This window comes from Mesoplodon mirus, assembly GCF_964341445.2.
Source record: "Mesoplodon mirus genome assembly, chromosome: 9".
In the NCBI taxonomy this organism is placed as follows: domain Eukaryota; kingdom Metazoa; phylum Chordata; class Mammalia; order Artiodactyla; family Ziphiidae; genus Mesoplodon; species Mesoplodon mirus.
Window position 1 is genome coordinate 78,614,679 of NC_138985.1, and position 11,996 is coordinate 78,626,674.

General features: G+C 40.0%; 1 protein-coding gene across 1 annotated transcript in view; it reads left to right on the forward strand.

Moving 5' to 3' along the window:
* ZNF277 (zinc finger protein 277) overlaps positions 1-10,448 on the forward strand; it is a gene marked incomplete at its 5' end in the record, with an annotated part of 119,333 nt that extends 108,885 nt beyond the window's left edge. Inside the window, 5 exons of the mRNA XM_082632239.1 lie at positions 1,551-1,618; positions 4,035-4,131; positions 5,721-5,763; positions 7,010-7,184; positions 7,951-10,448. Of these exons, the coding sequence (XP_082488365.1) occupies positions 1,551-1,618; positions 4,035-4,131; positions 5,721-5,763; positions 7,010-7,184; positions 7,951-8,137 (570 nt within the window). The 3' untranslated portion in view covers positions 8,138-10,448. The remainder of the gene's footprint in view (positions 1-1,550; positions 1,619-4,034; positions 4,132-5,720; positions 5,764-7,009; positions 7,185-7,950) is intronic.
* Positions 10,449-11,996: the final 1,548 nt, after the last annotated feature.

The window sequence follows — 11,996 nt, forward strand, 5'->3', positions numbered from 1 at the left end:
GGCCAAAAGAAATCATTCCTTCTCATCACTACATAAAGTTTTGCTGAAACTATGACTAAATTTTCCAGACGTAGCCCTAAAAGGGTGGAACTCCTCCATGAACTGTAAGAGATAAAAGGGATTTGAGTAGATATTTGAGTACCTACTATTACCTGGTACCATGTACCATGTGCTTTTTATACATTAACTATTTAACCACATTACAGAAACCTTTTGAGGTAGGATCTAAATTGACATCACATTTTTTAGATGTTTTCAGTTAAAATTCAATTCAAAAAAATACTTCTAGTACCCACTGTGTGCCCGGCTCTAGAAATGTAACAATGAACAAAGGCCATGTCCAAACAGACATTCTGGTGGAAAAGACAGAGAGCAAATAAGAAAACAAATAGATACACAAAATGATTTCAGGGTGTGATCAATGCTTTGAAGAAAAATAAAACATCCTAGAGGAATAAAAAGTAACTTGAAGGAGGAGTGTTTTAGACAGAGTAGTCAGAAAAAGAGGTAGTAGCGTTTAAGCAGAGACCAGGATGACGGAGCCATGTTAGGATATGTGAGGGAGCAGTGTTTCAGGCAGACAATGCGACAAGGACAGAAGTAGCTGGGTGGAAGTCAGCTTGCTGTGTTCAAGCAGTATAGCAAAAGAGCAGTCTGGCTGGAGCCAGCTGAGCAAGAGAAAAAATGGTGGGACATAGTGATGGAGAGGGAGCCAGGGCAGAACATGGAGGCCTTCTAAGCCATTGTAAGGCCTCTGAATTTTGTTCTGAGTGTGTGAGAAGCCCTGGGAGGGGTCATACAAACAGGGAGGTGCCCTTTAGAAAGCTCACAGTGGCTGCTGTCTGGGAAATAGACTGTAGGGGACCTCAAATAGAAACAGAGTCCAGCTAGGAAGATGTTTCAGAGTCTGTCAAAAGATATTAGTGGGTTTTTGGGGGGTTTTTTTGCGGTACGCGGGCCTCTCACTGTTGTGGCCTCTCCCGTTGTGGAGCACAGACTCTGGATGCACAGGCTCAGTAGTTGTGGCTCACGGGCCCAGCCGCTCCACGGCATGTGGGATCTTCCCGGACCGGGGCACGAACCCGTGTCCCCTGCATCGGCAGGCGGCCTCTCAGCCACTGCGCCACCAGGGAAGCCCATTAATGGGTTTTTTTTAAAAGATCCCCAAGAGATTCTTATGTGGATCCAGGGTTGAGAAATGCTGATTAACATTTAAGAGAAAAGAATTTCACTGAAAGGTTATCACTGCTTCTTCAAAAAGAAAAACATATGAAAATATTATTAAACATTTTTGCATATTTTTAAATGTTTGATTTAGGATATATCCCAAATCCTAACCATTTAGGATATATCCTAAATCCTAAAATTTGATTATCATTTCTTATCCCTGAAATAACAGCTTTAATATATTCTGTTTGCATTATTTTAAAACCATTTGCGTTTGGGTTCTGTCTTGTTTTGTTTTTGAGTTCTGTGTCTACTTTCTCCTTTCGTCTCTTCCTCCTTCACCCCTCCTGTTTATCTCTAATCCCTCTGTTCTTCCTACAAAGGAACTTGGAAAATCCTGGGAAGAAGTTCAACTAGAAGATGATCGGGAGTTGCTAGATCATCAGGAAGAGTAAGACTTATTATTGATGCTACTTAATTACAGTGGTTGAAGAGAAGGAAAACAGTTCTTTAGTTTGATTTAAAATTACCATTCTGAAAAGACAGAGTAAAAAGAAAGAGAACCCTCTCTCTAATCCATGCATCATTTCATGTAATATAGCAAAAACTTGAATTCAAAATAACTTTGACACCTCATACCAGTCAGAATGGCCATCATCAAAAAGTCTGCAAATAATAGGGCCTCCCTGGTGGCGCAGTGGTTGAGAGTCCGCCTGCTGATGCAGGGGATATGGGTTCGTGCCCCGGTCTGGGAGGATCCCATATGCCGCGGAGCGGCTGGGCCCGTGAGCCATGGCCGCTGGGCCTGTGCGTCCGGAGCCTGTGCTCCGCAACGGGAGAGGCCACAACAGTGAGAGGCCCGCGTACAGCAAAAAAAAAAAAAAAAAATTTAAAAAAAAAAAAAAAAAAAAAAAAGTCTGCAAATAATAAATGCTGGAGAAGGTATGAAGAAAAAGGAACCCTCCTACAGTTTTGATGGGCATGTAACTTGGTACAGCCACTGTGGAGAACAGTATAGAGGTTCCTTAAAAAACTAAAAATAGAGTTAGCATATGATCCAACAGTCACCCTCCTGGGCATATATCTGGAAAAGACGAAAACTCTAATTTGAAAAGATAAATGGGACTTCCCTGGTAGTCCAGTGGTTAAGATTCCTGGTCGGGGAAGTTCCACGTGCCGTGAGGTGTGGCCAAAAACAAAACAGAAAAAGAAAGAAAAAGAAAAGATACATGCATCCCAGTGCTCATGGCAGCACTGTTTACAGTAGCCAAGACATGGAAGCAACCTAAATGTCCATGGACAGTTGAATGGATAAACTTTTTGTGGTATACAAACAATGGAATATTACTCAGCCAAAAAAAAGAATGATATAATACCATTTGCAGCAATATAGATGGACCTAGAGATTATCGTACTAAGTAAAGTAAGTCAGACAAAGACAAATATCATATGATATCACTTGTATGTGGAATCTAATAAAATGATAAAAATGAACTTACTTACGAAACAGAAATAGACTCACAGACATAAAAAACAAATTTATGTTTACCAAAGGGGGAAGGGGGGATAAATTAGGGGTTCAGCATTAACAGATACACAGTCCTATATATAAAATAGGTAAACAACAAGGTCGTACTGTATAACACAGGGAATTATATTCAGTATCTTGTAATAACCTATAATGGAAAAGAATCTGATAGAGAATATATATGTATATAAATATATATGTATATAAATATATATGTATATAAAAAGATTTTATACATATGTATGTAAAAAGCTGAATCACTTTGCTGTACACCTGAAACTAACACAGCATTTTAAATCAACTATACTTCAATAAAAAATAATAATCATAATACCAAAATAACTTGGACATAAGAATCACTAGAGCAACTGTTATTCCAACTAAATAGTGTTTTGCTACTAAAGCTATTCATTGAACATACAGGTAGTATACAATTCAGAGAAAAATATATTCCAAAGTGCTTTGCTTATTAGTCCATTGGTCCCTAGACTTTAAAGTGATATGATCTTTGAACTCTGTCTCCATGCTGCTTGCCATTGGAGTAGTGAATATAACTCAGTGGAGGTTAACCTTGTTCTGTGTTCATCCCGTTGATGACTAACTTAAAACAGTCACAGCTTCTTTGTTTGAAATTATAAGCTTGAAAAGTATTCTTTTCAACCTAAAAGGATTCCCTGTTATTCATCCTCTTTTCATTCAAAGCTGTTCAGCCTTTTGTCTCTCCCGGGATTTTGGTTCTCCTGGTTTAAGAATGACAAGAAGTTGACAGTATCTCAAAAAATAAATGCAATGAGGGGAGAAAATGGTAAAAAGGGCCCTGTATGCCTTTTGATTTCTCTATTTGCCATCAAATTTAACACTTGCCCCATTTAAAATGATCAGTATTTCCCACATGATAGATAAAGGTTTGCCTTTTTAAAATACGCCATTTATCATGCAGAAACACACTCCCAGCACTGCACCTCACAGCATGCGCACTTAGTGGTCATGGTTAATGAGAGAGAGCTTACATTTCCTGATATATCTTCTCTGCAAATTAAAGCTGGTTGTCTCAGAAAGACATTACACTGATCTCATAGTGAAATAGCTGCTCGGAGAGGCAAATGTAAGAAAATGGAGCAGCACCTGTTTGCTATTTATATTAATTTCATGGTGCTACTTTGAATTTCAAAAACTGTATCAAAAAGTCATAATATGATATGACAGTCTTTACAGAAATGTCAGAGTTGAAAGAGAATGGCAGGGTTTCCTAGGGAGCAGAAAGTAATACCAAGTCACTGTGCAGGACGCCCTCTTAATGAAGAGAATCTCCATGTTTGCTATTTTCTTTCTAACACAGTGACTGGTCTGATTGGGAAGAACACCCTCTCTCTGCTGTCTGCCTCTTTTGTGAAAAGCAAGCAGAAACAATTGAGAAATTATGTGTCCACATGGAGGTGAGACACTTTTATTCATTTGAATTTTGTTTCGTTGTTCCAACAGGGAGAAGCTGACGATAACTGCTACCTCATCATCTTATACCTTTAGTTTCTCAATTATTTTCCCCTTCCTAAAAGTGCTATAAGCAAAACAGAAGAGACAGGGCAGGTCCATGGAGGAGAACTAGAACTCAGGGCAGTTATGTACAACTGACTGGACCTGGGTGAACTGTTAGTTTGGGATTTCACAGACCACTGATGCCATCCCACCTCTGAGATGCTTATGAGATAGTTCTGGCTTAGACTGTGGGATCTGCAACCACGGTTAACAATACCCAGGATATGGACAGGTTCTGAGTCTTTTTCCAGTGCTTCCCATGCTGGTGAACAAGGAGAGCAGGAAGAGAAAAAGTTGCCATTTACAGAGCCCTTGGGGGAAATGGGGGTGGGAGAGCCATGGAGGTGGAGAGGGCACAGGGTGTGGTCTTACAGCTCCTTCAGTTAAAAGGATTTGGAGAGAAGAAATTTGAGGACATTTCCAGTTTGCGCTTTCCTTTCTGGAGGCCATCTTTATGTTATATTGGGAGTAGAGAGTTGAGTGTAATAGAAAAATATTACTGTATTACTCTGATGTGCCCTCCCTCCCCTCCCCCCACTCAGCTCTGTCATAGTGGAGCAGACTCTCCTTTTTCACCCATGTTCATTCCATTCTCATTCGTTAAAAAAAGGACCTGAAAGGTGTTCAAAAGGCTATGGGCATTTACTCAAGTGAAAACAGAGTCATTTTGTCTGAAACAGGTTGCCACTAGTATGTGTGTATAGTTTCCAGTGTTTAAATGTAACTCGTAATATCCTAGTATCTTTGAATTGAAAGGAGCCTTGGTCCCCCTATCCTGTGTAAGAATTCCCTTTGCAGTATCCTTGACTGGTGTCCTCAACCTCTGCTCAGTTACTTTCAGTGATAACATATCATGCAATTCTTAATTATCCTGACTGTGATGCTACACTGAATACCTTCACAGAGAGTTAGACGGCCTTTATTCTCTGTGAGCTTATAAGTTGAAGCATTTACCCAGATGGGCGATTGCAGGGATGGAACAGAATAAAAATAAGTCTATGCATCATGAAAATCAAGACATGTAATTTGTGGGAAGGTATGAGTGAAGAGTAACTTGCAGATTTAAACACTGTATTTGACAGCATAAAACGAAGAGCAGAATTTTTTAAATTACATATCTGCTTGTGGAGCAAAGGACCTATATTCATAATTCTAGTCCAGACACACAGTACAGTAGGGCCACTAGCGACTGAGGACACTTCTGTCAGACTGCAGAATGCATACAGAGTAAAGTATAAAGACTGTAGATACAAGCTGTGAACAATTAAAATGTTTTAACTGATTGACATGACTTGTTTGGACTGTGCTTTATAAAGCAGTTGGATGTGGGGGGAAGCAGTTAGATTTCGAAGACTTCAAAAGCAGATGATGAACCGAGACTGAGTTTCTACAGTGTTCAAACTCCTGTGAATAAGCAGTCTGTTTATAACTTCAGCCTGAAAGATTAAATAATTTATATGCTCACAGATATATTCATTCCTTTTTTTAGGATGCACATGAATTTGATCTCCTCAAAATAAAGTCAGAACTTGGTAAGTTTGATTCGGAAGTTGTTTTCCATGATGCTGCATTTTTTTATACACCATCCTGTAAACGATGCCTGCGTTGCACAGTTGTGATTGGAGAGTGCACAGCCAAAATGTGTCTCTCCACAGATGGTCTCAACAGAACTGCCTGAAGCAGTGATTCACAACCATTTTGAACTATAATATTCACATATGGTTTTGATTTCATATAGTCTTTTTTATTTTCTACATATATGATTGCTTCAAATAAAATACAAGTTAATGGTTAATATCTATCATAATGTGGTGGGGACTAGTGGAAAAAACATGGATTTTGAAGTCACACTAGAGTTCATATTCCAGCTCTAGCACTTACTGGCTGTGTGACATTGGGCTTCAGGTCAGCAGAGTGTTACAGAGAGTGGATAGAGTATGTAAAACACCTACTGTGCTGCTTGGTAGTGTAGCTAGATTATTTATTATAGATGTACCCAATTGGATCACTATGATAGAAAGATTAGGGTCATGAAGACATAATGTACTGACTTGCTAATGTATCCAAGACCATAAAAAGCTCACTTCCGGGCTTCCCTGGTGGTGCAGTGGTTGAGAGTCTGCCTGCTGATGCAGGGGACGTGGGTTCGTGCCCCGGTCCGGGAAGATCCCACATGCCACGGAGCAGCTGGGCCCATGAGCCATGGCTGCTGAGCCTGCGCGTCCGGAGCCTGTGCTCCGCAACGGGAGAGGCCACAACAGCGAGAGGCCCGCGTACAGCAAAAAAAAAAAAAAAAAAAAAAAAAAAGCTCACTTCCCACACCTCAACTCACCGACTACTTTCCTAGACTCTTGGACATGTTTCTTTACTTTACCGCTCTTATAGGCACGTGTATATGTTATATATGTAATAGATTAATAGTCAAGAACATGGGCTGTGGAGCCAACAGCCTGGTGTCAAATCCTGGCTCTACACTTACTGGCTGTGCAATTTTGGACAGTTTCCTAAAGTATAATGTGGATACGGTAATACCACCTATGTGATAGGATATTGTGAGGATTAAACGTAATAATGCATGGAAAGTGATTAGAACAGTGCCTAGCACATAAGCCCTATATAAGTATTGGCTGTTATTATTTGGTATCTATTAATATGCTTTAAAACTGTGCTGCCTCTTCAGGTTGGTTAATAAAGAGAAGCGGTTCTTTTAAAAAATTATAAAAATGCAAAAATGGGTCTGACCAGTTGTCTGATGATTCTATGTACTGTCATTTTCAGGACTGAACTTCTATCAGCAAGTGAAACTAGTCAATTTCATTCGGAGGCAAATTCACCAATGTAGATGTTATGGCTGCCATGAGAAGTTCAAGTCCAAAGCAGACTTAAGGACTCACATGGAAGAAGCTAAACATACTTCACTGCTTCCTGAAAGACAGACATGGGATCAACCACAGTGAGTACTGCTCAACCAGACATACATTTCTTTGCCCTTCTCCATTATTTCATCCCTTTATTTAATTCCTCTTTAGAAAATCCCAGATTTATGAGAGGCAAGGTCAGCCCTGGATTGACCTGAGACCCTGTTCCTATAAGTCTTCTCATACAGGTCAAAACCTTTGGATTTCAGAACTAACTACAAAGTGTGTCCAGAGAAGGAACCAGAGTAATAGACTTAAAATTCTTTAGATGTTTTAATTTTTGATAATTTATAATGAAGGAAATAGTGATGATTAGGTTGGGGGAGGGGGAAAAAACCTCACAAGCAGAAGCAATTGTTTTTATCAGATACAACTGATAAAAGGAGCAGTGTATGAAAGAGTAACTGTATTTGAACTTTGTTAACCTTAGGGAAGAACCGGGACCTTTGAGTAGAAATGAGAGAGATGTCATTTTTAGCTTTATGCGAGGAGGTATTATTTAATAGCTAGAGTTGCCTGATAGTGGAGTAGGCTACCTTTTAACATAGTAAGTGTTATGGTAGATATCAAGCAAAGGCTGAATTGCCAGCTAGAAGGATACTAGTAAGACTGATGTCAGCCAGTAAAGGTCAAAGTAAAAGTAATTCAGAAGTTCTCTCCCTTACAGCCTTTGCAAAATGCAGTTGAAATTGTTGGCAAGGAAACCTAGCAAAATTATAGTGATGTGTACATTCAGCTGCCTAGAAATTTTCTGGATAATATATAGTTTTGGTTATTCAGTATATCTTTGGTTGTTTTCAGGTATTATTTTCCAACCTATGAAAATGACACTCTGCTATGTACCCTGTCTGACAGTGAAAGTGACCTGACAGCTCAGGAACAAAATGGAAATATCGCCATCATTAGTGAAGATACATCTAAACTGCATGCTTTGAAACAAAGCAGTATTTTGAACCAGTTGCTACTACATGAGTCCTTGAAAAACTAGAAGAAACTGCCACAGAAGCAATGTTTCATGTTTTCTCCAATGAGACAGATGCAAAAGAATACTTTAAATTTGAACATCAGCAAAGGATTAGTCTTTGGTAAAATAAACTTTTTTTTTTTTTTTTTTAATTGGCTGTCTTGGGTCTTCGTTGCGGTGCGCGGGCTTCTCATTGCAGTGGCTTCTCTTGTTGCGGAGCACGGGCTCTAGGCTCGCAGGCTCGTGGGCTCTAGAGCGTGGGCTCAGTAGTTGTGGCACACGGTCCTAGTTGCTCTGCAGCATGTGGGATCTTCCCGGACCAGGGATTGAACCCGTGTCCCCTGCTTTGGCAGGCGGATTCTTAGCCACTGCATCACCAGGGAAGTCCAAAATAAACTTTTAAAAAACGAATTTTTTTCCCCAAAATAAAGTAGAAACTAAATAAAATGAAGACTTTTTGTAATGGGCTCTGAAGTTTTATTATGTAATCATTGTAAATGATCTCATTTCATTAGACTTATATTTATCTATAATAAGGAAGATGTGCAAATCACAAGTGAAATGTTCAAATTATTTATAAACCTAATTTCAACCAGTAGTTTCAGTCTCTTCCCCACAGGCTTTCGTCATCCAGCAAGTCACAAAATTTGACAGACGTGCTTTCTGTACTACATTGGGTCAGCTGTGAATGTAGTGACCAAAAGAGGAGCCACAGAAGAGAGGAACAGTGGTCAAAGTCCTGGATGATGCACAAATTGGACACTATTTCAGAAAAATCAAGATCTGACTATATTATTACTATTGCTTTCCACCTGGAGTTACTAAACTCTTTCCCCTACAGTGTATATACGGCTAACAGATGAGTACCATTTTTTTAAAAACAACCACAATACCATTATGACATCTAACAAAATTAACAATAACTTCTTAATATCATATGTTTTCAGTTTTCCTTAGTTGTCTCAAAAATGTCTTTTTACAACATTACCAGTTACAGGACAAATACTGTATGCCTCCTGATAAGATGCAATGAGGAAGACAAAACATCACTTTTCAGGGTTCTTCCCCAAAATGTGTAATGTGAATATACTGAAGAAACATCAACTAAACCCAAGTGAGGGACAGTCTACAAATAATTGGCCTTTACTCTTCAAAAGATCAAGGTCATGAAAAACAAAGACTGAAGTAACTGTACCAAATTAAAGAAGACTAGAGAGGTATCACATTGTGTAATCCTGGATTGGATCCTGGACCAAGAAAATATGGTTTTCTTCTGCTGTAAAAGAAATTAGTGGGACAATTAGCAAAATTTGAGTAAGGTCTGTAGTAAATGTTATGGTATTCATATTAATTTCCAGATTTCAGCAATTGTACTGTAGTACGTGTAAGAATGTTCTTGTCTTTAAAAAATACACACTGAAGTTGTTAAGGGTAAAGGAGCACTTTGTTGGCAATAAAAAACTAATATGGGGGGGCTTCCCTGGTGGCGCAGTGGTTGAGAGTCCGCCTGCCGATGCAGGGGACACGGGTTCGTACCCCAGTCCGGGAGGATCCCACATGCCGCGGAGCAGCTGGGCCCGTGAGCCATGGCCGCTGAGCCTGCGCATCTGGAGCCTGTGCTCCGCAACAGGAAAGGCCACAACAGTGAGAGGCCCGCGTATCGCAAAAAAAAAAAAAAAACTAATATGGGGAATTCCCTGGCAGTCCAGTGGTTAGGATTCCGGGCTTCCACTGCAAGGGCCCTGGCTTTTTTTTTTTTTTTTTTTTTTGGCTGCACTGGGTCTTTGTTGCTGTGCGTGGGCTTTCTCTAGTTGTGGCGAGCGGAGGGCTACTCTTCGTTGTGGTGTGCGGGCTTCTCATTGTGGTGTCTACTGTTGTTGCAGAGCACGGGCTCTAGGCATGCAGGCTTCAGTAGTTGTGGCACCTGGGGTCAGCAGTTGTGGCTCGCAGGCTGTAGAGCACAGCCTCAGTAGTTGTGGCGTATGGGCTTAGTTGCTCCGCGGCATGGGAGATCTTCCCGGAGCAGGGCTCAAACCCATGTCCCCTGCATTGGCAGGCAGATTCTTAACCACTGTGCCCCAGGGAAACCCAGGGGCCCGGCTTTGATCCCTGGTCGGGGAACTAAGATCCTGCATGCCATGCAGCGCAGCCCAAACAAAAAAAAGAAAAAACACACACACACACACCTAATATGGGTATGTATATATAGAGAGAATGATAAAGTAGATGCAATAAGATGTTAACATTTGGGGAAATCAAAGTGAAGGGTATGTGGGAATTCTTTGTACTATGGCAACTTTTCTATAAGTAAAAATAGATTTAAAAAACTTTTCAAGATGTCTTTTTACTTGGTTTGCTTAAATCAGGATTCTAGTGAGATACATACTTTGCATTTGGTTGGTATGGTCCTTAAGGATCTTATGTGTAACAGTTTATGCTCCCTTTCATTTTAACTGCCACTTGTTAAAGAAATTAGGTCATGTTTCTCACTTTCTGAATTTGGATAGCATATCCTCTTTGTGTCATTTCACATGTTCCTCTATCACCAATTTTTCCTGCAAACTGGTAGATCTAGAAGCTCCATTAAAAATTTGTGTTCAAAAAAATTTTTACAAAACTAATTCATAAGAGATGTGTGCTTTCTCTCACATCACATCAGGCACATGATATCTGATGTGCCACTTTTAGAGATGTCACAATTGATCAGTGCATTCAGGTGCTGTCAGTCTGGTGCATCATTATAAAGTTCCCCGTCAAACCATTTTATTATCCACTGGTTTATGTTATCTAGAATTTTTTTTAGGACTTGCAGAATGGTGATCTTCTATCATTTCTTTACAAATGAGTACTTTACACAGCACGTGTACTAGAGAGCACTGGAGTCTGAAGTTCTAGTTTTCAACTGTTAATGCAAGCCTATATAGGCAGTGCACCAAGACTAATCTTGAAGTCATGTGGTACAGCCTGTCCAGAATCTCAAGAGTAATATCCCACCATGTGATCCAAAATTGACTGGATTTGTAAATTATATGAGCTGTGGCCAACACTTTAGAATCCAAGCCTTGAGCTGTGCAGACACCCGTACAATGCTTTTCATTGAAAACCAGCAAACAATAAATGGGAGCCTTTATTTAATGAAAAAGCTACCGAAGTTAAAGACACAATTAAGTTGTTTTAAAACCAAAGATCAAGAAGGCAGTTAGTCCTGTACCTATAAACTTGTGTCTCTAGGAATCAGATTTGTTCGGAAAATCAAGGAATGTCTGGGGTGTTTCTAGAATATGCTTCAGTCTTAGAACAGGAGCAATGACAGGATGAGAACAAAATAAATGAGTAATTAAGCTTGAGAAGGAGAAAGCGTTTTTGGAGATAAAGTTGAGATTTTAGAGAACAGATCCAACAGATATTAAAGGAAAAATGAAAGACAAGATAAAAGGGACATGATACTATACTTGGAGTTTCATTCATTTAAGAGGTTTTTTCTTAGGTTGGTAGATATTTGGGGGGGATCATCTGGACCATAAGGACAGAAATAATAACTTAGTTCCAAAGAAATGGAACAAGAATATAAGTAAAGTCTCAGCAAACTGTACTGACTGTCCCAGAGGGAGCACGGATACAGGCCACTACTGGCAAAGTGCTCTCTTAGAGCCACACAGAGACTCCTTGGGAAGAACCAGTGGGGAATTGCACCTTAAAGACTGGGACAGTGGTGCCAAGTGTACCTGAAAGTCTGGAGCATTTGAGAGGGGAATAGCAGTCAAATGCAAGTAGACTGTTTGGGGGGTATTGAATGAGTGTCCAGTTGTCGCTGTGATTGTAGGTAAGGACGTTAGTGCTGCCTGTGCCCAGAGTGGGCACACCTGAGAAATTCTGAGCAGTA